At 37.8% G+C, this 23,658-nt stretch overlaps 1 protein-coding gene across 8 annotated transcripts in view; it reads right to left on the bottom strand.

Moving 5' to 3' along the window:
* Positions 1–1,052: 1,052 nt before the first annotated feature.
* Positions 1,053–23,658, bottom strand: part of stra6l.1.S (stra6-like, gene 1 S homeolog) — a 67,008-nt gene continuing 44,402 nt past the window's right edge. For 7 of the 8 annotated variants that reach the window (XM_041579953.1, XM_041579954.1, XM_041579955.1 and 4 more), the window contains 15 exons: positions 22,704–22,834; positions 21,511–21,631; positions 21,072–21,117; positions 19,139–19,270; positions 18,856–18,923; positions 18,085–18,193; positions 17,510–17,630; positions 17,118–17,193; positions 10,146–10,227; positions 6,692–6,740; positions 5,383–5,500; positions 4,026–4,145; positions 3,177–3,340; positions 2,762–2,908; positions 1,053–1,431 (listed from right to left, as the gene is read on the bottom strand). In XM_041579953.1, coding sequence (XP_041435887.1) covers positions 1,247–1,431; positions 2,762–2,908; positions 3,177–3,340; positions 4,026–4,145; positions 5,383–5,500; positions 6,692–6,740; positions 10,146–10,227; positions 17,118–17,193; positions 17,510–17,630; positions 18,085–18,193; positions 18,856–18,923; positions 19,139–19,270; positions 21,072–21,117; positions 21,511–21,631; positions 22,704–22,834 — 1,669 coding nt within the window. In that variant the 3' untranslated portion in view covers positions 1,053–1,246. The remainder of the gene's footprint in view (positions 1,432–2,761; positions 2,909–3,176; positions 3,341–4,025; positions 4,146–5,382; positions 5,501–6,691; positions 6,741–10,145; positions 10,228–17,117; positions 17,194–17,509; positions 17,631–18,084; positions 18,194–18,855; positions 18,924–19,138; positions 19,271–21,071; positions 21,118–21,510; positions 21,632–22,703; positions 22,835–23,658) is intronic. The other variant, XM_041579959.1, reaches the window with a different exon arrangement.

Consider the following 23,658-nt stretch of genomic DNA (forward strand, 5'->3'; position numbering starts at 1 on the left):
GTCTTTTGTATATTTTTTTTATCTGTGTATGGTCACAAATACTTATATAACATGAGAGACATTCATTCTGTGTATTAGGGATAGTTTTGTATACAGAATGTATTTGGGACAAACGGCACCCCATAGCACCCTGGCCAACGCAATAGTTTCTGGTGCAGGCAAAGAAGGAAGCATGTGCCAATGTAGGGGCTGATTCAGAGTGGCATTAGCCTTAAAGCAGGCACCTGCAATGATATTGATGAATTCTAGGAAAAAACAAGGTTTTTCGCTTTTCTTGACTGTTATTGTTACTTGATGTCTAATTTGTGTGCATCCATTACATGAACACTAGCCTAAAGGCAGTCTGTGAAAATGCAAATTAAAATTCAATACCCCAGCTGTGGTCTCTATTCCAATGACCCAAACCATACAGGTTACTGTGTAAAAAATATTTTATAGGTCCTCCACATAAAAAGCTATTGTTCCATTGCTGCACAGAAAATTTTTTTTCTACAAGATGAATATTTATACCTTTAAACCAGTGTTTCTGGATGCATAGGTAGTGGAAGATACCAATTTAAGAATTTGTCTATCTGTTGCAATTCCTTAACTGTGTTTTATTGCTTCATATTTTGTGAGGCTAACTTAGTATGCCTGAATCACAATAACTCTACCACCTTTTACATACACTTCCCAAGCACTGTCTGTTCTCTCATGTATAAAACAAAGCTCCTGTGCAGCTCACCACACTAGAGTGCAGGTCCCTGGTGCATGCATGTGTCCCTGGTGCATGTATGTGTCCCTGGTGCATGCAACTGTGACATGCATGTAACATTGATAGTAGGGAAGGGACACCTCTGAAGAAAAATAAGGAGATAATAAGGACATTCGATGCATAAATCACACAGCTTGGAGGAAATGTTGTTAAAAAAACCCTTTCTCTGTATTTTTTACTGTTACATTGAATTTGAATTGTTTTTGTGCTTTCCATAACCTGATTGGTTGTTTGCATTGGGATAGCAACTGTTCCATGTCATACATTAATTTTCTACCTAAATTCTTGTCTTTTTCAGTGCAGGGTAAATATTTGATGGGCAAATTGACCAAATATAATAAAATAAACATATCAGACCATAAAAAAAGTATTTTTTGACCTTTGAGAAAATGTAGTTGCATCTTAAAATAATTCAAAATCATTTCCTGTAACTAGTTAGGATTCAAATGATCGCCGTTCCCTAATTTCCACACAGTTTACATCAACAGGAAATTATAAATTATTTCTTCCTTTAGCCTCCATAAGAGTAGCCTGAATTGTTCTAGTGTGGGTTACAGCATTTATCATTTCTACATCACTGGGTCCTTTCATTTTCCTGTGCAATATAAGCCTTGGGTTTTTCAAGAGAGTGTAATACAGAAGCCATCGTGTCCGGGCTTGTCTTGAAATACTTGAACCTGCAGGAAGAAAATAAAAAAAAATTGTCAACAAAACTTCAAGCTGAACATTCTGAATGTCATGTGATTATAAAGAACCTACAGGCACCCGGTGTGGAGTGAGCATTACATGGGTCGGGACTCTGGGGAGCATTGTTTCTTGATTTTTCAGTGCAGGCTCTATTAGCTTGCTGCTCCAGTGGGCCAAACATTTTTAAGATATAAAGCACCATCATGAATGCATTTATATCTGTAAACAGCACATATGCGATGTAAAGTTCATGCAATTGAAGAATGCAGGCTAACACAGGCAGAATTTACTATGATGAAAAGTCCTGCTTGGATTGGTTACTCTGAGCTCAGGAGAGGAGGTCAGGAGTTAAAAATAGGAGCAGACCATTAGAGCAGAGTTTCTATGGGACCAGCAATGCTATCTCTTCATTGGCTGCTAGACAGGAGGATGTGTTTATTAATCTAAGTTGAGAAGAACTGAGCATGCTCAGTAGCTCAGTGGGTTAGATGAGCAGAAGGAATCCTAAGTGACTAAGGGGATGCTGCAGCCTTACTATTAACCGTTCAACAACCAGAGTGGTAGATATTTAGAGATTTCAAAGAGGATCTTCAGTGATTACATTTTTGTGTGGGTGGTTTACAATTTGTGGGGTGCTGTTGCCTGAGGCAGGGTTCTCTTCTTGTCTCATGGCAGGAGCAGCCCTGACCAGAGACTATATATATATATCTTTTGAACAGTATAATTGTATACATTGCAAAATAGCTTCTTATGGGGGATACTATACACTAAACTTAGTGATATGAATTTCCATTCCCACTAATGGCAATGCAACGTGCCACCAGGTGTTCAAGATAAGAAGTCACCCAATCCTTAACATTTGGATTTCAATGTGGAGAAAGTAAATAAAAAAAACACAGAAACTGTGTTTCTCTGTAAATGATACTTCTGTCATTTAAAAGTAGATGAATTGATACTAAAAATGTATGGCATCATACAGATGCAGCCACTTTGGTTTGTCTGTTTGACACAGAATAACTAAACACAGATATCCCATTTATCTCATTTAACACAGAAAACTGTGTCACAACATCCCATCTAATTAAAGCATTCACCATTGTGAACAATGGTGCTTTGGTATGCTAATGAAAAGGTTAAATGCATTAAATGAGTTAAGATAACTTTAGATAACACAGTTTCTTCAATTAACTCATGACGCATTTAACTCACAAATCCAAGTGGCTTCATCTGTACATACATATGATTCAACAATATAATAACTATATCTTAAAATCCTTTATGGGTTGGTGCAGCATGTCTCTCCCCAAATAGACAACTTACCTGATGGGTCAGCAATTGCATGGTATGAAGAGCATTCCCTTAATATTTTCTCAGCCCTCGATGTTAAAAGAATGTTGCAAAAGCTCACAAGCACTGGGTTTGTGTGATAATGATCCACATATATCATTCCAATCCACGTCTTGTAACCTGAAAGTTTGCAAGTTTATTAAAAGAGCATAGAACTTGGCACGAATTGAGATTCTAAAGCAAAATAAGGTACACGTATGGGATCCATAATCGAGAAAGCTCAGAATTACAGGAAAGCTACAGACTCCATTTCATCCAAATATTTCATTTTAAAAAAATATTCTTCTCTTTAATAATACAACAGTAAGTACCTCAGTCTGTATTGGAAAAAAATATATATGGGATCAAATGTCAGCATATAGTGATATGTTGGATAAATTATTCTCACCTTTATCCCATGATTCATATCCCCTTTGCAGTATTGACCTGTCAATCCGACCTATTAGCCAGCTTCCCAGCACCACACTGCAAAGCAATCTCCATAGGCAGGCGGTCAATCCAAGAATCACATTGTAGAAGAAGAAGAAGTAATTGAAGTTGTGAAATGCCTTCCTAGAACAGAAAAGTACCAGTAGTATTACAGAATGACTTGGTTTTATACAGTTTCATTTCATGCAAACTTTCTATGTAGATTTGAGGAATACCTCCTAGTATTCTTAATTCAGCCCTAACACCCCTTCCCATACTCATGGCCACAGAGAGCTGATAAAAGTAATCAAGAATGATTATTTGAGTAAAAAAAAACAGTTGCAATAGTAGATTGTTGAGTTCTCAATAAACCATGACAAACTGCCCATTTACTGTTTGATTAACATGGGCGAAATTCTGCCAGATTTGTTAGCCTCGGGCCACATGGAGGCTGAAATAAGTTAGATGATATACATTGGCACAAATAGACTTCAATGGATTTTGCTCAAAATGCAGAGCCTTAGTAGTTCTTCTTTGAAATCCTCCAAGTCTGTTAGTGGCACTTCGATCCAACACTTCTGAATGCAGAAAAGTGAAGAGGCCACTACTTGTGGTAGGGCTGAAACGTATTTCAGCTAGCTGATTTCGGCCCCCATGTGGCCTTAGCCTAAGTACTTCCTTCATTGACCCCATAGCCCCAGAGTGTGTCTGGCCATATGCACTACTGGCTGAGCAAAGCAAATGATCAGTAACTTAAGCCACTGAATAAGAATGGTGTGTTAGAGAGATTAGCAGGATTGACTGTATTTTTATTTATTTCAACACATACCTGTTATTGAGTGCCAATGGTTTCTGTTTATCTTTGCAAGAGATTTTCTTCTGTAGAAAGAACAGGTGAGCGAGTACAACTTGCAGAATCATAAGCATAATCACAATGCCTAACGTGAGACTGTTAAAAATATAAAAAGATTGCAAAAGAATACACATTAAAGGAGAACTAAAGTCCCCTATAGATGCCTCCCTCCCCACAATACTTTGGACTCCCAACAGTGCCTCTACACTTTTACCTGTTCTTAAAAAGCAGAGCAACGCAGCAATGTTGGCAGGTGCAATTGCTGACTTTGACCATATGTAATTGAAGCCAGGTCTCGATTGAAAAAAAATCTGTGCACAAGATTGCTGGGATGTAAACTTTAAATTTGGTGCTAGATGCTACCCACCAACCTCACTGTGCTTCTTTGCCTTTAGTTACAGTGGCAACTAGTTGGCACAGGTTCTACTGATGTCTAAAGCATGCAAGCTAAAATACAAGTCGGTATGCTGGACTTGTTTTTAGAATTGTCACTTAACATTTGGCACCAAACTCAGCCATCTAGCACAAGACTGTAGAACTAGTGAGCCATCAAGGCATTCAACCTGCCCATAGATTCCGCAGACTTTGAATGAGGTCATGATTTTAATATAATCTGCCTGTGTATCTGTTATATGTTCTTTGTTATGTAATTGGTCCAACTCTTATAAAAAAGTGGATAACACTCGTCTAACACAAACTACCTACAGTATTTAGCCAAATCTTGGCTTATACTGTAAAAAAAAATCTGGGCAAGCAGGAACTAATTTTCCATGCAGATCAATCATTTTCCTTTTGGCAAACCAAACTTTGTTTAACATAATAGCCAAAACACTACTTATGGCTAATTTGCAGCTCTCTAACCTGTTAATCAGTCAACGAGTAAAAGAGGACAACATGGGACATAACTGAGCATCTGAGTTTCATGCTGAGGATCAAAAGCAAAGTAACTCAATAGTTATGTACCATATAGCCCCCCTTCAAATCACTAAGAGGGTATAGAGTCGCAATAGAGGATTCTGTGTTCTAGCTATTATGTTAGCTATCTGTACACTCCAGCCTCCTATAACTTTTTTAATTGTACAGCCTATATATTTATATTTTATTTTTACACTGTACTGTTTCTTCAAACTTGTTTTACCAAAATAACACAATTTAGAAGTTTGTGGGTCTGCTCACTTGTCCAGCTATGATAATGAGAATGTTTATCAAAAACTGGAAGTGGCAAAGCTGTATATACAGTATTTATAGATATATATATATATATATATATATATATATATATATATATATATATATACACACACACACACATGAGGGAAATGGAAATACTTACATTGAGATACCCAAGCCCTGAAACAACTGAAGTCCTTGACCGTGCTTTATTGGATAAACAAAAGCATACACAAAAGCCATTCCTAATAGTATCTGAACAGTATGCATTATAAAGTAACCTGGGGAAAAAGCATATATGGTTTTCTGCATTTCATGACAACATCACAAAAGGTTACAAAAATAAATTTAATGCCCTTGATTAGTCTAATTATAATTGTATCCTCTTGATTAAAGTTGGGGTCTGACCTAAGTCAGTTTACAAAGTTTTAATAAAGAGGAAGAAACTTTCGCCGACATGCATTTCGCAATAATGGCTTTCTTAAGGCAAAATCATTTCTTCTTGAGAAAGCCATTATTGCGAAACACGCGTTGGCGAAAGTTTCTTCCTCTTTTTACCCATTTAGTTTTAATCTAAATAATGAGGAAAAAGACCAAAGCATTTTAATAACCTATTTTAAACCTTTGCTGTCCACAACTGAGAATGTGGGGTGGTGAGTAAGGGAATAACTGCTTTATTCATACTGATCCATTTCTTTCCTTCTACATTTCTAAGGGGCTGAGGATTTGTGGTTTTTGAGGTATAGCTAGTTCTCTCAACAGTACAGTAAAATTTGAGACCACAGTCCTGGTTACCCTGTTTTTCTCCAAACAAATCAGGCAGTAGAACTCGGGACAACTCCACCTCTCTTTATTTCTCTTTCAGTTTAATATATCATGAAATATTAGCATCAATTAATTTTCTATTTTTAATCTGAATGAACTGTGAACCTAATTGATTTATTATTTATTGTACTGCACTTTAAATTAATTGAGGTTAATGCATTAATTTCAATACTTAGCACTCTATATACAAATTAATTCATTGATTATTGAGAATCACAAGAGGGTTATGTTTTTTTAAAGTTATTGAATTCCAAACTTATTGCACTGCACTTTATCCAGAGAATTAATAATTTGTATGAACTACTAGTTAATTAAGTGATAATCCTAATGTTCATGGTTTAATTAATGAATTACACTTGCATAGTAAATTGAGAAGAATAGAGAGATATCGGTACATTGGGCCACAAAGTTAGATTTAATCAAACTGTATTTGAAAGTTTAATTATGAGAGTTATTATGAAAGTCATTATGATTTTTGTTTCATTTGGAAGCTTACAAGGCTTGTGCTGAACTTGCATGCTCAATTCATTTAAGAAGTGTAAAAGCAAAAGTTTCCATGTGTGCTGTCATGTTTCCAGCAAAACTAAAATATGAATACTGTATATGATCTACTGAGCATTCATAGGCATTATATAAAACAAACATACCCCACAAAAGGTATGCAACCTGCCAGCCAGAATATCTTGCAATTGCTGCCTGTGAACAGAAGAATCAGAACAATAATCAAAAATATCACATGAAATTAAACCAGTTGTTGTAGAGAGTGTTATGCAGCAACTTAAGCAAAGTTACCCTGACTCAGTAACTTACTACAACAACAGATCAGATAGTTGCCTTCATTATTCTGACTGCACTACATCAGAAAAGCTATTGTAAATGTAGGGAATTTGTGCAAACCCCTTGCTCTTATCCATGTAAGGACATAAGCACAGAGCCTGTCTGTGTCTGTGTGCTGTAAACTGTTACCTAGCAACCAGCTATTCAGTGCAGTAGGAAGTGACACAGCAGCTAGTAAGTGACTGGCAGGAAAAGGAAGTCACAGAGACTGGCAAAAGAAGAAAGCCTGGCATAGAGAGCAGCATGGTGGACATGTAAGGTGGATAGAAATGGTGTTATGCGAAAAGTACAGTGAATGATGGTGTAACTGTAAGAAAATACCTGTTTTGTGTATTTGTGGGACATGGTAGAAAAGGTATAAAAGGGGTGGTTCCACCCAAGGTGTGGTAAGTCGGTTCTGAGAGGTTTAGATAGATAGAACTTAAATGGGGCACAAGGTGCCATAGCCAGTGAGGGCAAAGTTAGAAAGGGTAGCTGGCACCCCACCAAGGAGTAAGAGGCTTAGTAGCCGTGGTTCAGCCACACATAGGGAAAAGTGGTAGTCAGGACAGTGCAGACAACCCAGGCCGAGGTGAAAATCTTACCCAGAAAAGATAGGGGGCGCTGCTGTGGTTGCCCCCTGGCTGAAGGAAGGAGGGAGGTGGCACCACGGAAATTGCTACCGGGGCGAGGTGGAGGGCTTGTAGAGCGTACGGCGAACTGCCTGACCGGTAGGTGGTGCTGGGAAATGCCTAAAGGCTGGGTTCGCAAGTCCAATGCAATGTGGGGAATGTGAATCACCTGAAAGTCTGTAAGAGAAACTGTTCTGTATGCTGGTTGGTGAGTAATTTGTGACATCTGTCAAATAAAACTATTGCATTTTTTAAGAAATCAGTGTACTGTGCTTTTAATGACTGGAGGGCCCCTTACAGACAGCGAAAGAGGCCAAAGAGCTACTGGTGGGCCCGGAGAGCTGAGAGGCTGCACCAAAAGCATTCATTTGGATTGGGCTGGCACAGGGAAGCCAGATACTGGGCCTGGAAAGACAGAGAGTGTGAAAGGAATACAGACTGGAGGAACAAACAGCAGGAGATTCCTATCTGGATTTTTTGTCCCATCCGATCGAGACTTTCGGCCAGATCTCGATCGGTGAAGCCCGTCGGGGGCCCCATACACGGGCCAATAAGCTGCCGACATGTTCTGTCGGCAGCTTTTATCGGCCCGTATATGGCCACCTTTAGTTGGTGAGGCCCTATTGCCACTGGTTAAGAGTGCTGCATGTACTAGTTGGCCATTTATTTTATGATAAACTGTTATTCAGTTTAACCAATACTGAGGGGCACATTTACTAATGGTCGAATATCGAGGGTTAATTAACCCTCGATATTCGACCCTCAAAGTTAAATCCTTCGAATATCGAAGTTGAAGGATTTAGCGCTATTCGTTTTGATTGAACGATCGAAGGAATAATCGTTCGATCGAACGATTAAATCCTTTGAATCGAACAATTCAAAAGATTTTAATACATCGATCGAACGATTTTCCTTCGATCAGAAATTGGCTAGAAAGCCTATGGGGAAGGTCGAAGTAGCCAAAAAAATACTTCGAAATTCGAAGTATTTTTTATTCTATTCCTTCACTCAAGCTAAGTAAATGTGCCCCTGTGTGTGTGTTATTACTGTATTCTTAGTGGGCCACCCGTAGGTGCATCCCCAGATCCCACTAGGTGGAGGCACTGCGCTAGTAAGTGCCAGGTACTCAATCTCTCCCCATACCACTGGTGATTGGCTCAGGTTATTCCTGTGCCATCAGGTAAGCGCCACACGTGGAGTGTAAAACCGACAAAGGGGTGTCGAAAGGGTTACATAACTGTTCACTGCTATTGGGTACTGAACTCATAATTTGGCATAACATTTTAGATAATGTTTAACCTCTTAAATCTCACTTCTGTACTTAACCGTAGTACACACACAGTTAAGTACAGAAGTTAGATAAATCTCAGTTATCAGATAGAGGCTGATTAACACTACAGATATTACTCATACTATGCTTATAGATTGCATGTATCTGTCCACTAACTAGTGATAAAATAGTCAGTTTAACTGGTCATGAAGTACTAAAGCACTGTAAACGATATAGTTTAAACATTATCTGGGCTCCTCAGCTGTGCATAACTGCCATTGATAAATAAGAAAACAGAAGTGCCAATTAAATAAATGCCCCTCCCCCATATTTTTGCTCCTGATTCTATCAGGCAGAAATACTTGCTCCTCTGATATAAGGCATAAAGGTATATGCCTCAATGTGAATAAGAAACTGGCATGTGGGCAGGATTTGGACACCCCTTTGATACCCTGTATACTGCATACCATTGAGCATATAATTAAGCACTGCAGATGATCAAATTTTGTTCACCACATTTTCCTTTCAAATAGTGATAATCTGCTTCATCATGTATTTCCCATAGCATTTTGTAAAATGTCTCCATTTAACAAATGTTTTCATGATACCGTGAATTTTTTTGGTGAAGGTAAACAGGGCAGATTTCCTCATCACTACTAGGCGCGAATACCTGTGACTACATTACTGATAATAGTAATAATAGTACCTCCTCTCAGTGGTGTAACTAGATATTACTGGGCCCCAAAGCAAATTATTTTTCAGGCCCCCAAAATGTCTAGAGATTGACCTGTTTTACTAATTTTTATTGAAATTGTATATGAATTAGGACCTCATGGGGTCCCTACACCTCCTGCCCCCCCCCCTGGAGCTGCAGGGCCTGCTTCTTCTGTAGTTACACCCCTGCCTTCTCTGATGAAGTGCCCAATGGTGTGAAACACATCTGAAGGGAGTGGCTGACATGAGGGATGCAGACAGAGGAAGACACTGCTTACTAGTATGTTATCAGGTAATGTTTCTATATTGAATTTTCACTATTTTTTAATTATTTGCTGGGGCGAACTTGCACTAATAAATGCCTGAAGTGAGTTACTGTGCATTTTATGTGAATTATTTGCTTAAGAACAGAAAAAAACATTAGGAGGCATGCAAAAACAAAACTGATATTGTCTATACCTGCAATTTCCAACCCCAAATATTTCAGCTGAGAAGGAAAATACAAGCTCCCAAAGTACCCTAGAGATATACTCTATAATATTGTGTTTATTAATCAGACTGAATCTCCTACAGGGAAAAGATTTAACCAGCATAATAACAATATCTAGCACTCACCAGCTGTATATAAAAAGTATATTTTTCATATTATTTTGCAGAAACCAATCTTACCACACTGTCAGCAGGAGAGGGTACTTGAAACTTGATCGGCAAGAAAGACTTTTCGCCAACCCAAAGCCGCTTCATGTGTTTTCTAAACAAAGAAAAAGCTACGAATATTTTATCTAATGGTAGAAGAGTGGGGGTGAAGGTAGAGTAATGTTGCAATGCAGCAAAAAAAGCCCATAATTAGACTGCATCTTTGTTTTAGTGCACAAATGAACTACTCGTGGCTGTGGGGTACTGTAAAATGTTAAAAACATCAAAAACAGTTAGAGATACAATACTTTATTAATTAATGTTTTTGTGATATTCTCAGGGACTATTAGAGAATGATTTGCTCTTTTGCTAAAGACAGTTTGGTAATGCTAATAGTTAGTGGTGCTTGCGAAGCAAAGCATCACTACTGTTATCTTGCAAACTTATTTTTAGTGGTGCTTGCGAAGCAAAGCATCACTACTGTTATCTTGCAAACTTATTTTTATTAGTGGTGCTTGCGAAGCAAAGCATCACTACTGTTATCTTGTTAGTGGTGCTTGCGAAGCAAAGCATCACTACTGTTATCTTGCAAACTTATTTTTATTAGTGGTGCTTGCGAAGCAAAGCATCACTACTGTTATCTTGCAAACTTATTTTTTTAGTGGTGCTTGCGAAGCAAAGCATCACTACTGTTATCTTGCAAACTTATTTTTATTCTTCTTCCGTATGAAAGTTTGGCGCGTAACTAGTCCCGCACCGTTTGTCCTAGACCCATGAATGAGGTGTCAAATCGTGCGGCTTAATCGGGAATGGGGTGGTATGACTTTTCTAAGGGCTGGATGGTTAATTGCCCCTTGCGGGGGCAATTAACCACCCCGAAAAGTCCCATAGATTAACATTGAGGCCAACTTTTGACGGATTCTAGCGCAGAGAGGGAATCTTGTAGAAACGTTAAATTTACCACATTTGAAGAGGTTTGCGACCTGTGTCAGATGATACCCCACACGAGGGTATAAGTTTTACCCCCGGGGCAGGAGAGGTCCCCAAATTTGCCCCATTGACTTATAATGGGGAATTTATCGAATAATTAGTTTGTCGCAGACCCATGAATGAGGTGTCAAACCGTTCAGCTTATTCGGGAATGGGGTGTTGTGACTTTTCTGTCCTATTTTGGGGACCCAAAAAAGTGAGCGGAGCCGCAAACAACCAATCAGATTTTCCCTATTGACTTCAATGAGAAAATGTAAACAGCTTTAATTCTCACAGTAATAAAGCCAGAGCTCCCAAACTTGGCACCGTGGGTCACTGGGTGACTGCAGCCAAAATTTACAAAAAGTGGGCGGAGTCTACAACAGCCAATCAAATTTCAGCCATTCAATTAAATAGGAAAATTTTAAACTGCTGCCGCTCTTAGACGGTTAATGGCAGGGTCCTCAAACTTGGCACAGTTGGTCACTGGGGGACTGGGATTAAAATTAAGAAAAGTGGGTGGAGCCAAAACCAACCAATCAGATTTCTTTGATTGGTTTTAATGGGAAAAATTAAGAAGGCTGCCATTCTCTCAGTATTGATGTCAGGGACCTTGAATATCACAAATGTGGTCGCTGGGGGTTTCCACCTCAAGTTTAGAAAAAGTGGGCGGAGCCACCAACAACCAATCAAATTTCATTCATTGATTTTCAATAGAAAAAAATAGAAATGCTGCCATTTTTACACATTAAATGACAGCATTCCCAAACTTTGGTATGTTAGTCACTGAGTGACTGTGGTTCACAATTAGGAAAAAAAGGGGCGGGGCAACAACAGCCAATCAGATTTGGGCCTGAGTTTTGCCACGGCAAGCACCACTCACATTTTCTTCAGGAAATGTACCTCTCTAGTTATATAATAGTATTAATTAAACATATTGCAGGGCTGTTGCATGACATTAGTGTGTTGGGTTTCTTCTGGTACAATTAAAAAGCCTCATGTACCACATCCCCTAGACATTTTGTTTTGCTTTTAGAATGTTGTTATGGTAATTTACAACTACTTTATATAGTGCTGATCAAGAACCCCACACCATAGGGGAAGCCACAGACCCCTAAGTCTTATTCAGGAGTGGAAAAATAGATACCCACAGCAAGACAATGGACTGGGACACCCTCTCTCTCCAGAGAATATCAGAAAACACATTAAAACCAAATAATCTGAAGAGAAGTCAGCCCCAAAATTCTGGGTTCAAGTCTAAGTACACTATCTGCGCTGTGGACAGTCAAGGATACATAATCACATATACCCTTTAAAATTTAGCATACTTTTTAAAATGAAATAATCATACTTAGCATCTGCATCCACAGAACAATTTTGACCATTTACATAACATTTTGTATTTTTTGGTTATTTCACTTGCACAAACAGGACTTCTTCATATTAGCAACTTAGCAGCATTCATTCAGCACTGTGTCTCTGAAGGAAGGGTACATGCACGTTATGGGTGACTGCTTACTACATTACAAGTGGTTGGGGGCAGAGCTGTCTTAAGGAGGGTGCAATTGGTGGAAAGTAGAAGAGTTTAAAATTTTGGTACAGGATTTTCTTATTAATGAAACGGCAGATGCAACACAAACCAAATTCGATTTTTTTTTTTCCAAGCACCAATATGTATGGTTGGTCTGTGGCTTATGTGGTGTTTTAAATACTCCTACATGTGGTGTTACTCAACATCAAAACACTGCTGAAGAAGAGTAGGAAGAAATCAATGGTCAGTACAGGTAGCAATGATCATAATGATGTTACCCTGAATAAATTCTGTATTTACATACATTAGCAAAATAAATTGATTAAACTAGTTATGGTAAATTGTAGTTCATACTAGAGTCAGAAGGTGGCAGCAACATAAAAGCTTAAACTTTGTTTAGGTCTTTTCCCAAGGAAACATCTAGAAAGGGGTGAACAAAGGCCTCAAGCCTATATAAAGTGCATGGTGCAGAGGATGAGCCTCATTAGCTTATGTAACAATTAGGGTTGCCACCTGGCCGGTATTTTACCGGCCTGGCCGGTAAAAATGATGGCTGATCCCAATGTTATTAATAGGGAAAAAAGAGAAATATATAGGAAGGCCGTTATTTCTTTGCAGAAAAGGTGGCAACCCTAGTAACAATCCACAGAAACTTCTAGAAGACTAGTCATTAACAGAATAGGGGAAGTGGAGCTCACTACAGGAAGCTAAAATCTATCACACTTAACATGAAGTAGTGAGTGCAGTGTGGTGATCCAGATGGTTGGCACATGAGAGATGTAGGTTGGACCTGTAATAGGATACAGGGACACCCTGAACTTACTATATGCTGGTCTGCCAGTAGGTAATGTGGCATGCATCATACTGCTGTAACCCTGACTTAATACAGCAAGGTGCAAGATGTAACTCGTAATATAATAAGTAGGTAGCAGAAACTCCTAACTCCAAAAACTCCTTTTCCTGGCCTTTTTCCCAGGAAACGTCTAGGAAGTGGGAGAACCAAAATCTAACAGCCTATTTAAAGGGGATGATATAGAGGAAGTGCCTCATGCTGACCACAGAAACTTCCAGAAGACTAGTCAGTAGCAAGATAGAGGGAAGTGGAGTGAGTCCAGCAACCCAGGTTACAGTTAAAGGAATTGTTCAGTGTAAAAATAAAAACTGGGTAAACAGGCAAAATAAAAAATGTTTCTAATATAGTTAGGCAAAAATGTAATGTATAAAGGCTGGAGTAACTAACATAGTAGTCAGAACACTGCTTTTCAGCTCTTTTAGTTTCCACTGATTGGTTACCAGGCACTAACCAATCAGTGACTTGAGGGGTGGCCACATGGGTCATATCTGTTGCTTTTGAATCTGAGCTGAATGCTGAGGATCAATTGCAAACTCACTGAACAGTTATGTCCCATTTGGCCCCTCTTCAAGTCGCTGACTAACTCAGAGTTAGAGAGCTGAAAAGCAGGAAGTAGTGTTCTGGCTATTATGTTAGACATCCAGTCACTCCAGCCTTTATACATTACATTTTTTGGCTAACTAACTATATTAGAAACATTTTTTATTTTGCACAGCCTATCTATTTACACAGCTTTTATTTTCACACTGAACTTTTCCTTTAAAGGTATTGGAGGCCCAGTGATGAAGCCACAGTAAGGGGCAGATGTATTAAGGGTTGAATTGAAAAATCAAAATTTAAAATTCTAATTTTGAGCTAATTCTAGTGCACGACTAGGGAATAGTCCAAATTAGATTCGAATTTGAAAAAAATTGAACATTCGAATATCGAAATGTATCATGTGCTGTCTCTTCAAAAAATCAACTGACTATTCGCTATCTAAAACCTGCCTAATGGGGGACCTCCTAGAACCTATTTGCAGTTACATAGTTACATAGTTACATAGTTAAATTGGGTTGAAAAAAGACAAAGTCCATCAAGTTCAACCCCTCCAAATGAAAACCCAGCATCCATACACACACCCCTCCCTACTTTTAATTAAATTCTATATACCCATACCTATACTAACTATAGAGCTTAGTATCAGAATAGCCTTTGATATTCTGTCTGTCCAAAAAATCATCCAAGCCATTCTTAAAGGCATTAACAGAATCAGCCATCACAACATCACCCGGCAGTGCATTCCACAACCTCACTGTCCTCACTGTGAAGAACCCCCTACGTTGCTTCAAATGAAAGTTCTTTTCTTCTAGTCTAAAGGGGTGGACTCTGGTACGGTGATCCACTTTATGGGTAAAAAGGTCCCTTGCTATTTGTCTATAATGTCCTCTAATGTACTTGTAAAGTGTAATCATGTCCCCTCGCAAGTGCCTTTTTTCCAGAGAAAACAACCCCAACCTTGACAGTCTCCCCTCATAATTTGTCTTCCGTCCCTCTAACCAATTTTGTTGCACGTCTCTGCACTCTCTCCAGCTCATTTATATCCCTCTTAAGGACTGGAGTCCAAAACTGAACTGCATACTCCAGATGAGGCCTCACCAGGGACCTATAAAGAGGCATAATTATGTTTTCATCCCTTGAGTTAATGCCCTTTTTTATGCAAGACAGAACTTTATTTGCTTTAGTAGCCACAGAATGACACTGCCTAGAATTAGACAACGTGTTATCTACAAAGACCCCTAGATCCTTCTCATTTAAGGAAACTCCCAACACACTGCCATTTAGTGTATAACTTGCATTTATATTATTTTTGCCAAAGTGCATAACCTTGCATTTATCAACATTGAACCTCATTTTCCAGTTTGCTGCCCAGTTATCCAGTTTAGACAAATCACTCTTCAAAGTGGCAGCATCCTGCATGAAACCTATAGTTCTGCACAATTTAGTATCATCTGCAAAAATAGAAACAGTAATTTCAATGCCCACCTCCAGGTCATTAATAAGCAAGTTGAAAAGCAAGGGACCTAGTACAGAGCCCTGCGGTACTCCACTAACAACACTGGTCCAATTAGAAAATGTTCCATTTACCACCACTCTTTGTAGTCTATCTTTTAGCCAGTTCTCTATCCAGGTACAAATACTATGTTCCAGGCCAACATTCCTTAATTTAACCAGTAACCTTTTGTTCATCAACCAGCTGACCCCCCTCTGATAGTAAGGGTCCCACCCCTTCCTGCTTCATTTTTTTACTATTAACATATTTAAAAAATAATTTTGGATTTTTTTTACTGCTTGCTGCAATATCCTTTTCTATAGCAATTTTAGCTTGCCTTATAGCTTCTTTGCATGATTTATTGGCCTCCTTGTACCTTATAAATGTTTCGGCTGTACCAGCTAACTTGAAAGTTTAAAAGCACGTCTTTTCTTACCCACCTCAACACCAACGCTTCTATTGAACCAAAAAGGTTTTGCTTTGCAACGACGTTCCTTGCTTACAAGTGGAATATACTGACAAGTATATTTATTAAGCAGCATTTTAAAGACTTCCCATTTTTGTTCTGTGTTTAACCCTGTGAAAAGCATTTCCCACTTAATATGTTGCAGAGATGCCCTTATACTGTCAAAGTTTGCACGTCTGAAATTTAGTGTTTTAGTTACTCCCTTATAGAATTGCTTCTGCAACAGAATCTCAAAGGAGACCATGTTATGATCACTATTCCCTAAATGCTCCCCCACACAAATGTTAGAGATGAGTTCAGTATTGTTAGTTATTACAAGGTCCAAAAGAGAGTTATTCCTAGTAGGTTCTTGAACGAGCTGGAATAAAAAGTTGTCATTCAGCATATTTACAAACCTACTAGCTTTTTCTGTCTTGGCAACCCCATTACCCCAGTCAATGTCTGGATAATTGAAGTCACTCATAGCAACAACTTGACCCAGCTGTGAAGCCGCTTGTATCTGCGAGAGTAGCTGGGCTTCATACTCGACACTTATACAAGGTGGTTTATAGCATGTGGACTTTGAAAAATGTAAGTTTTTTTTAAAATCCTTTGATTCGAATTCGATCGAATATGTTCCTAGTTCGAATTGAACTATCGAATACAGCCTATTCACCCGAAGTGAAAAAATTTTGGTTGGTCTTTTTTTATTCGAATTTCGAGGTGATGGGAGTTTATAAAAAACTCCCGTCACCTCGAAATTCGACCCTTGATAAATCTGCCCCTTAATGTTTAGTAATTTGGTTAAAGTAAAGAACAAAGGCTGGTACATGACAGAGAGGGAGGTGGGACCTGTAATAATATACAGAGGCACCCTGATCTTGCTACATGCTACATGCTGCTCTGCCCATAAGTTTTGTGGCACTGCGTTGATCAGGCTGTATCTGGTGAGACACTGTTGGTTAGCTCATGCTCTAAGGAAGCTAGTCAGGACAAAAGGCTATAATTCTACTGTTTAACAGTACTAAGAAGCAATACTGCTGGATTCACATTATCTTTTTAAAATTCTATAAACAAGAACCTTGGGAATTGTAACACACTAGAAACAATGTATTCGATTTATTGATAGACCAGTTTAGTAGGAACAATACATAACGTAAACTGTTTGTTCTTACCTGTAGCAGACTAAAATGTGAAATATGTAGGAAACCGTTGTGGCACTTGTTAAGAAGGTACTAAAAAACCACACACCTAAGAAAGAACACATTGTGCTGGGTTACCATGACCTCCACCAACATTTTCCATAGGTGTCATATGAACTAAAAGAAGCATCAACTCTATACCCTTCTGCCTCCCTCCATTAATGAACACTCAATGCATTAATCCATAGCAGCCTATTGGATATTTAGTTTAAGTAGTCTATGTTTGTATTATGACTATTGCAATAAATAAAGGATCCATGTTTGTGTGCTCAAGTGATATAGGTTGTGACTGCATACTCAGACTAACAAAAGAACAGAACATAAACATGTTACGTGGCACAATGTGTAACATATTGTATTCTTACCCTTCAAAGCACAGTTAAATTCCTTCAGATGTATGAGAAAATTCGACTGTTCTATTGATTCTTCACAAAGGGTCAGCAATTGTAAAAGACCTATAAATAATTTAAACTCTATAGAAACAAGCTGCAAAAAAAGAAACAAGTTTTTTTAAGATATCCCAGGAAAAAGTCTGGAATATAAACTGTAGTACTTCCCAAACTAATACTAATATTTAGCAGATTTCTTTTCTTCTATTTGCTAGATTTGTCAATTTTTATTTGTAGACCCAGTCTTGCAGTGGTTGAGAAGGAACTTGGCAACCTTATTCGATTACATCAGAGATCACATAATTTGGGTGGGCTATCGGCAACACTAACCCCTCAACAGTGCAGTAAGGGATGGGAAGCCCAAAACTACCCAACCTGTATGCAAATGCAAACCCTCGCCTGTGAGATTTGGTCCAGCCTGCATATCACTAACAGAGAAGGTAGCAGATAAATAAATAACATTGCCTTTCCTTCAACAACTACTGCAGAGTTTTCTGCTAAATTTAAGTAGTGAATTTATTTGATATGAACATAATTTTGCATTAACTTACAATGTACAGACATAACAAGGACAGAACTGTTGTGCCAATCATTCTGCTGGGGAATTTAAAACAAGGATCCCAGTCGTATATTTTTCTCGCAAACCAGGATTTCTTCACCCTGGAAAACCGAACATAAAAGGTACAGATAATTATACAATAAAGCAGTATAAACATTACTTTCATATTAAGTTTAATGTACTGTCGTTTCTGCTACGTGTGCAAGAGGGGTGCCATTTTGAATTCAGTTTTTTAGTTAGTTGCTGGTATTCGTAATGCAGGAAGGTTTCCAGACTCAGCAATGAAATTAAGGCCAATTATAATTAATTCAGTGTATGGTTGCCTTATGAATTAAAGCAAAGAAGCCCATTTGAGAAAAAATGGTTCTATCTAGTCGAACCACTGATTCTGATTGCTTTCACATGGCTCATTGGAGCACTTATCTCTGGGAATTTAGCCTGCCTAAATTCTGAGATATATCCTATATTAACCAGCAGCTAACTTGTGAAGTCAGGATAACACAAAAGAACTTATGTGAGGTGTAGTTTTGTGTGTAACTACACTGAAGCATATTCCTCTGTTAGTATGTTAGTCACTGCCGGAAGCAATTTTAAATAACAACAGCAAATCTGGTGTATAATTACACATAACATGCAATATTTTACACAGCTTTTTACAAATTTTTCTGCAAATTTCATTTTACACAGCATAATAAATATGCCCCTAAATGTGTGATATAAGGACTTATGGAACAACAATATACACACACAAGAAAATACTTACTGCACAGGTTTTCTGAATAGTCTTTTTACATGTTCAGCTTGATGTTGCGACAAAAAACATTTTCCTTCCTATCCATTGGAGAACAAAACTTAGTTAAGATTTCATTTGAAGCACATCTGAATAATGAACACTAGAGGACATATGTACAAATGCAGTGCAAAATACAGAGACACAAATAGCCATTCTTTTTTTCTTGCTCACAATATTTTCTTCAGCAGTCAAGATATATAACAGTTACATGTCTATGACATATATATAATATAGGTGTTATTGATCTACTTACATCAATAACATCCTCTGCACCCATAATTATTCTGATGGACTTTATGAACAGATAAACAAATCTGATAAGCAGGAATATGAAGCAGAGCAGGGAGGGCCAGTAAAAGATGACTTTTTCATAGCGGCCTATAACCTAAAAAAAACCCAAAGGATTAAAAAGTTAAAGGCGAACGAAAACCTTTCTAAAAAAATAAACACAAAAGTGCAACCCTTTTTTAAAATAAACCATTTTGAGGTTTTTAAAGGCCTCTTTTACATCTGCCAGCTCATGCTGTGCTGTGAAACCAGCATATTGCATGGTTGGGTCTGACCATCCTTTTTAAAATGTGCAGAACTTATACTGTTCCTGTATAAAAAACGAGAAGAAGCAATTTTACCTATGGACTTTAAAGTTGTTCACCTTTCAATGACATTATGGTATGATGTAGATGTTCTGAGACAATTTGTAATTGGTCTTCATTTTTTATTTTTTTGGGGGGGTTTCCGTTATTTAGCTTCCTTGCAGCGCTACGGTTTGCTTTTTCAGGAGCTATTTGGTTTTTAAGGTCTTATTTAGCCTTGCAACCAGGCAGTGATTTGAATGAGTGACTGCATTATGAACATTTGAGGCTCTCAATAGGAAGCTAATTAATAAAACATATAAAATATAATAATAATATAATAACAGTATAAATAACAATAAAACGGTAGCCTCACAGAGCTATAATTTATGGTCAGTGAATCCAATTTGAAAGCTGTACGAATAAGAAAAAGTCAAATCATTTAAAACTATAAAAAATAAACAATTTAGACCAATTGCAAAGTTGCTGTAGTAATGTAGATGGGAAATAGTGAACAGTTTTTTTGTAAAAGGCTACTCTCTAAGTGGTTTAGGTTTGATAGTCTAGCACACTAACTAGGAGTAGGCAGCTGTATGTTTTTTTCCCGGTGCTAGTGTTTCGTAGTATATTTTCAACAAAAAGTGCCTGTAACCATGGTTTAATGAATTAGAGCAATAATGGGAAAAAATGTACCGGAGTTTAAAGACCTTGCATATTTTCTAGACAGATGGGGTTATTATTTTCCATTCATATGATTCTAGCTAAGTCTCACCCTATGGTACGCATCACAATGTTAGGATGTTTGTCTGCCCTCTTTTTCCAAAGACCCTCAAGGAATATTCATGGGTTAGCATGTTGTTCAGTATGGTCTGATTCTGGTTAGGCAGGGACATGTTGGTGGTGAGCAGGGGAGGAAAGCACCTGTGGTGTTCCACAAAGGCCTATAGCAATTGGACACTTCTATTGCACTCCATTGAAAGAAGAATACCCCTTATTTAAAAAAAAACCCTACCCCCCCTACCCCACATTGACCTCCCTCACTCCTCCCCCCAGCCTAGCAGCTACCCCGGGCAAATGCCCCTAACTTTTTACTTACCCCTTGGTGCAGATTCAGAGATCTTCCGGGGTTTGTTTCTCCTTTAAAGACTTATCATAAGAGGTGCACCTCAGGGTATTAAGGTGATTTTAAGGTGATTTGTAGGCAAAAACATGAAGTGCTTTATTTATGACTGTATTTGTAGTTTGTGCTTTGACCCCAACCATCATTAAGCCTTAGTTTGATCACTGAGGTGGTTAATAAAGGCTACACCTAGACAGTCAACTGGCCCTGCCTTAGAGTAAGGAGAGATAAGCTATGTAATTATCTAGGTTGAAATGATTTTTATCATGAAAGTGTAGGCAGTTATGGTAGTTAACTACATCCAGTAATGAATAATCGTCTTACAATAGAATATATTTGTCAAGAAATGATTCATCAGTTTGCCAGTTAGATACGAGAGGGCTGGTTTAGTTTCTCTTTATAAACTGAGAGATTATATTGTATTAGCTTTGGCCCGACCCTGGTCCCACTCCTTTAATATATGAATGATTCAAGTGACAGTTTAAAATACTTACAGCTCCATCTGGGCATGAGACAAGGTCTATTGTTGTGATGATAAACCTGCAAACAGACCCTCATTAAGACCCTCATTAAGACCCTCATTAAAACAAAAGGCATAGAAAATCTATGCTATAATCAGATTACTTTTTTGTGTGAAAAATGTCTTACCTGTTCATATTTATATCCAATTAAAGGGGAAGTTCAATTTTTAAATAAAAATATGTAGTAGATCAATCTATATGTTACATTTCAAATGGTCAGAATCTTTCATTTTTAAAATATTTTTAAATGAAATTTCGATTTTGCTTATTTATTTCCTTCAGTTAAAATGGTTATGCTTACTGACCCCAGCAAACAATGACTCTAATGACTATTCATACATTATTCCTTATGCTTGCATTCAGTGCAAATACATCTTCCATTCTGACTTCCAAATTTCCAATTCATTCTTACCAAGTGAGAGTGTATAGAAATCCAGTAATAGATCCAACTAATTTATTTTCAGTGGTGAGACAGGCAAAAATGGGATAAAAGGACAATCCAACTTCAATGGCTCCAATAAAAAGACTAAGGGCTGAAAAATACAATACAGTATATTAAAATTGTATTCAGTCTCAGAATAAATAATTAACAGAGTAAATCAAAAGTAATGATGCTTGGAAAGTTTTTAACTAAGTATGGAATGGACCTTATGTGTAGCTTATGATCGAGAAGATGACCATTGTACATGAGAAGTCAGCTGCTAGTGACAAATCTCATTGTTGACAAGCATGGTGTAGAAATGTTCTTTATGGACAGCATAAACAGTCTGCAATATATTGTATAGGTGTGTGAAGAATGAGCTGCCCCATAAAAGTGTATAGTTCTATATGTAGCTCTTTCTTTGCCATGATCTTTCTGCATTAACTTTTGATAAACCTGAGTATTCTATTGTAAGTCAAGGATGCTTCGGCATCAGTGTACTGTCATCAGGTGTACGAGTAATTGGATTTGTTTAACCCATTTATTAACAGTGAAGAGAAATTGCTATTCCCAACTGTAGTTTTTTCTTCTCTGTTCTAGGTGTTAACAAATGGGATGAGCACCCTAAATTTCCATTTCTTTGTGTGCAGCTCCTGTATAATTCTATATTTGAAATTGTGAAGTGAATTATATAGTAAGACAATATATCCAATGCACAATGATGATTATCCCTGCTTCCTGGTTCTTATAATATCTGTTGGCTTATTTTAACGTATCATGGTTCTATGTTTCTATCGTTCTGTGAAGGGCCACCAAAATGCAGGCTGCGCTGAACCACCTTGATTAACCAAATATACAGTACCGTGACCTGGATGACTGAGAATCTTCACAAACACCTTGATTTAATTAATCATGGTTTGGAAAGTCCATTTTAATGAGAGACACATCACTGATCCTCTGATTAACCTAGTTTGAGATTGATCTGAAAAAATATTCTATTCAAAAGGAGGTGAATGTGATCTTGGCAGGTATGCCATTTTAAGTAAGGAGTCTATTTTACAGGAATTTTGCATTTTAAGATATTGGTAAAATGTTGTCTTATTTTAAGCTGCTATTACTCATTTAAGATAAACTGAGGGATTGAGGAGAGAAACAACAAACAGGAAAGAAACATGGTGTATTACCTCTTGCCCAAGTAGGTACTCCTATTGGAAGATATTCCTCTGAGAAAAGGGATTTAACTTTGTTGGCTATTGCACCAAATGCAAAGCCAAAGGTCCACCTGTTGCTGAAAGTTCCAATAAGATCTATGGGACTGTCAAAATGGTATATGAATTAGAGGAAATGTATATGCATATTCAGTACTAATAGAGAAAAATGAAAATAGGTTACAATCTCAATAGCCCATTCCCTGGTTAAAACATTTTGTATTACATCATGCAGACTATTTAAACATCTGATTTCTATGGTTACTGTATGTCTGGTTTCTATGGGTAAAGTAATTACACTATAGTGTAATGCAAAATGCCGCTATTTTCCTAAAAAAATATTAGAGCAAAACAGGATTTATGATCTTTTTTGCAAATGTTGCCACATTATGTAAAGCTGTGGTCTGTTTTGATGCAAAATGTTTGCAGAAGGAAAGTCATAATCACAGGGGGGGCATTTTATTAGGCACTCCCCTATGATAATGATTTATAACCTTAGACCCAGAGCAAGTGCTTCTATTTACTAAAATCCATGCAGAGCCATGGGAATAATATAAGTGAATGCAGTGCCATCATTTTCATGACTCTCCTAAGCATCCCACACAGTAGAGCAGAAGGCACATTTTAGATTAAAAAAATCCTCTCTACTGTGCATGTGCATGTGCCCAGAGCAGTAGCAGTAATGATCCCAAGAGAAAAGGAGTTCCAGCAACACAAAAAGCAGACTTTTCACACCTTTCACCAGTTGGATGTCAGTTACAACTCAATATTATTAATCCATCTAAAACAATAAGGCCTGATGGGTTTCTTTTTAGAACTTTTAGATGTTGTAGAGTGTGATATTCTGATACAATTGGTGGCAATTTTAACAATCTGGTTGCTATGGTCCAAATAGCCCCAGCAACCATGCATTGGTATAAACAAGAGACTG

The sequence above is a fragment of the Xenopus laevis genome, chromosome 1S, assembly GCF_017654675.1.
Source record: "Xenopus laevis strain J_2021 chromosome 1S, Xenopus_laevis_v10.1, whole genome shotgun sequence".
NCBI classification, from domain to species: Eukaryota; Metazoa; Chordata; class Amphibia; order Anura; family Pipidae; genus Xenopus; species Xenopus laevis.